The 2860-nt window shown below is 39.4% G+C and overlaps 1 protein-coding gene across 1 annotated transcript; it reads right to left on the reverse strand.

Moving 5' to 3' along the window:
• Nucleotides 1-281: 281 nt before the first annotated feature.
• LOC121966001 (visual system homeobox 2-like) lies at nucleotides 282-2685 on the reverse strand (the record flags this gene model as incomplete). The annotated part of the gene is made up of 2 exons (XM_042516106.1): nucleotides 282-619; nucleotides 2505-2685. Coding segments are annotated over 2 exons (519 nt in total), but the record flags the coding sequence as incomplete, so codon positions are not given.
• Nucleotides 2686-2860: the final 175 nt, after the last annotated feature.

Raw genomic sequence — 2860 nt, forward strand, 5'->3', positions numbered from 1 at the left:
GTTGAGTAGTTTGGAGGTTAATATTTCTAGGAGCAGCAAGGAAGAAATTATTTCATTGCTTGAGATAAGAAACCTCAATCGTTGGAACCGTAGAAACTTCAGAGCAGACGTGACCTCGAATAACTTCTCATGGATTCATCTCTGTAGGTCAGCAGGTTTGATCGACAGTATGATGTGCCAAAGTTCAATCCAACCAATAAGTCATGACTCCATCTGTATCAAATGTTTGCAGACTCCGGCCTGCAGGTATTTCACCATCAGACTGTTTCCTGCAGTTTTTTTCAGTCACTCTTCTCCACCTCTGCCATCTCCTGCTCCGTCACTTTGTCCTCCGCTTCCTCTTTATGCGTCACGCGGCTGTTCGTTCTGTCCGAAGCTGTCCCGAGCACCTTGGCACTGTGCTCCTGCGCTTTCGCTCGCAGTGCAGCGATACTGTTCTCCCTCAATTCCTCTTTAGAAATTGGTGCATTAGCTGTGTCTTTCATCCGTTTCTCTGTTTCTTCCTCAATCACTTTGACCGCTGGTTTCTCCTGCGTTGGTGTTGTTGTTGTGGTTGGTGTCAGGCTGCAGGGTTTTCCAGGAGTGGTTTGTGTGTTTTCAACTGACTTCTTGTGCATACCTGAAAGAAGAGGTCATTAATTTCTGTTAGACTTTGCAGAAGAGGGTTAGATGGCATCACTTTAAGGACTTTAAAGGGACATTTCACCACAAAATCAAAAATACTTATTTTTCCTCTTACCTGTAGTGCTATTTATCAATCTGAATTGTTTTGGTGTGAGTTGCAGGGTGTTGGAGATATTGGCCTGTAGAGATGTCGGCCTTCTCTCCAATATAATGGAACTAGATGGAACGCAGCTTGTGATGCTCAAAGCACAAAAAAAACTACATTTGAAAAACTCAACTGAAATGTCCCTTTTTAGAATTCATGACCCAGTTAATGAAGGTAATCCACAGACCTTGTTTAAGCATTTAATGTAGGAACTATTTTCTTTCCACCAAACTACACCCGCCAAGCATTACTACGCAAGAGGAAGCGTGTGGCTACTCATGGACGAGAGGCTTGTTCTCCTGAACTGAGCTGTAACTTTAGCTAGCTCAGTAGGTTAGCTCGCGGTAGATGCACATTTCCTTCTGCATGCTAATACGGTTGGCAGGATGTGGTTTGGTAGAGAGAAAATAGCTCCTGCATTAAACTGGTCACAACAAGGCGTGTGAATTATCTTGAATAACCAGGTAAAGATTTCTGTACAGAGACATTGCTGTTGAGTTGTTGCTTTTTTAATGTATTTTTTTGGCATCTGAGCACCACAAGCCGAGTGCCATCTAGAGACATTATTTTCTATAGAAAGCAGAAATGTATACGCCTAATATTTCCAACACTCTGCAACTCATACCAAAACAATCCAGAATGATAAACAGCACTACAGGTAAGAATAAAATATGTGTTTTTGAATTGGGGTGAACTGTTCCTTTAAATGTTGTCTTGTAAACATCCTCATCTCAGTGTTTCCTGGTGTTGATGCATTTAGGTGATTTCAAATCTATAATAGAAAAGATATCTAATAAATTGCAGTGGTTTTCCTAACAGTCATGATGTTTTATATCTAAAGAGGTGTTTGACATTGAAATAAAGTGTGAAAGAGAATGGGGATAGATGAGTGGATAGAAGCTCTTATTCAATTAGAGTCAGCTAATTGATTAAAACTAATCAATTGACAAGAGGTGTGAAAGGACACTTGGTCTAATCTGTCCTGATTAAGTGGGATTATCGCTGTATCGACCTTTTATTGACACTCTGACACTTTTATTGGCTTCTAACATGAGCCCGGCTTAGCTCCCACTTCCTGTTGAAGACATCTTAATCCCTGTTTTTAAACACACTACTGCAAGAAATTTAATTTACCGTAAAACTTCAGATAAAAGCCTAGTCCCAATTAGACGCTCAGTCCCTTCTATTAGCCCGGTGTGGCGACACATTTTGACAAATAAAGGCCTGTCTCAAATAGAAACCTGTTCTGTTCGCCATGCAGTTCATTTTTATAGGAGTTATTTGGCTGTATAAAACCGGCTTGTTTGCTACCTGCTGGAGTTAACGTTAGTTAGCTGCTTGGATCACACACACAAACATGTATATATGTTTAAACTTTTGTCAATATGGACATACAACTCACAATGTTAGCCTGATAAGATTTTCCACAGTTCAATCATTAAGTTAATTTTACTGACAACATGAGCACTAAAGAAGACACCGGCATAGTAAATGAGATGCAATATAAAGGGATTAGTAGATGCAGAAGACTATTATTTAAAAAGCTAAGGAAAAATGTCCAGTGAATTATATTCACAATTATATATTTTAAATTATTTTACAGAATTCTTATAATTTTTAAGATTTTTTGTCAGGTCATTTTTCACTTTGTTTTGTTTTCTTACTTTCTTATTTATTTATTTATTTTTAAAAGTTTTTTGGCAAATTTTCCGGTAATTTTCTTGCAGCCATATACCTAGTAACCATGGAGCATAAGAGTCTGTGACGCCCTCCTTTGCTGACTTGAGGATGGACTCAGGCAGTGGGATAGAGTGACGGACCATGGCTCCATACAAGCCGTACTCTGCCATCACGCTGCTGCGACCCCAGCACTTCTCCCTCTTCCTCCACTTGGCCCTGCGGTTCTGAAACCAAACCTGCAGAGATGAAGGAAGGTAAAAGATTAAGTGTACCAGTCAGGGCCAATAATCCATCAATTTATGCACATTTATAGTTATGACTACTCATGTCAAAAAGGCATTTTACTCATCATTACTTCACCAGGATGAGGGATTTTTTGGTAATAAACACATTTTGATTTTGATTGATTGA

Source organism: Plectropomus leopardus, unplaced genomic scaffold, assembly GCF_008729295.1.
Source record: "Plectropomus leopardus isolate mb unplaced genomic scaffold, YSFRI_Pleo_2.0 unplaced_scaffold22695, whole genome shotgun sequence".
In the NCBI taxonomy this organism is placed as follows: Eukaryota; Metazoa; Chordata; class Actinopteri; order Perciformes; family Serranidae; genus Plectropomus; species Plectropomus leopardus.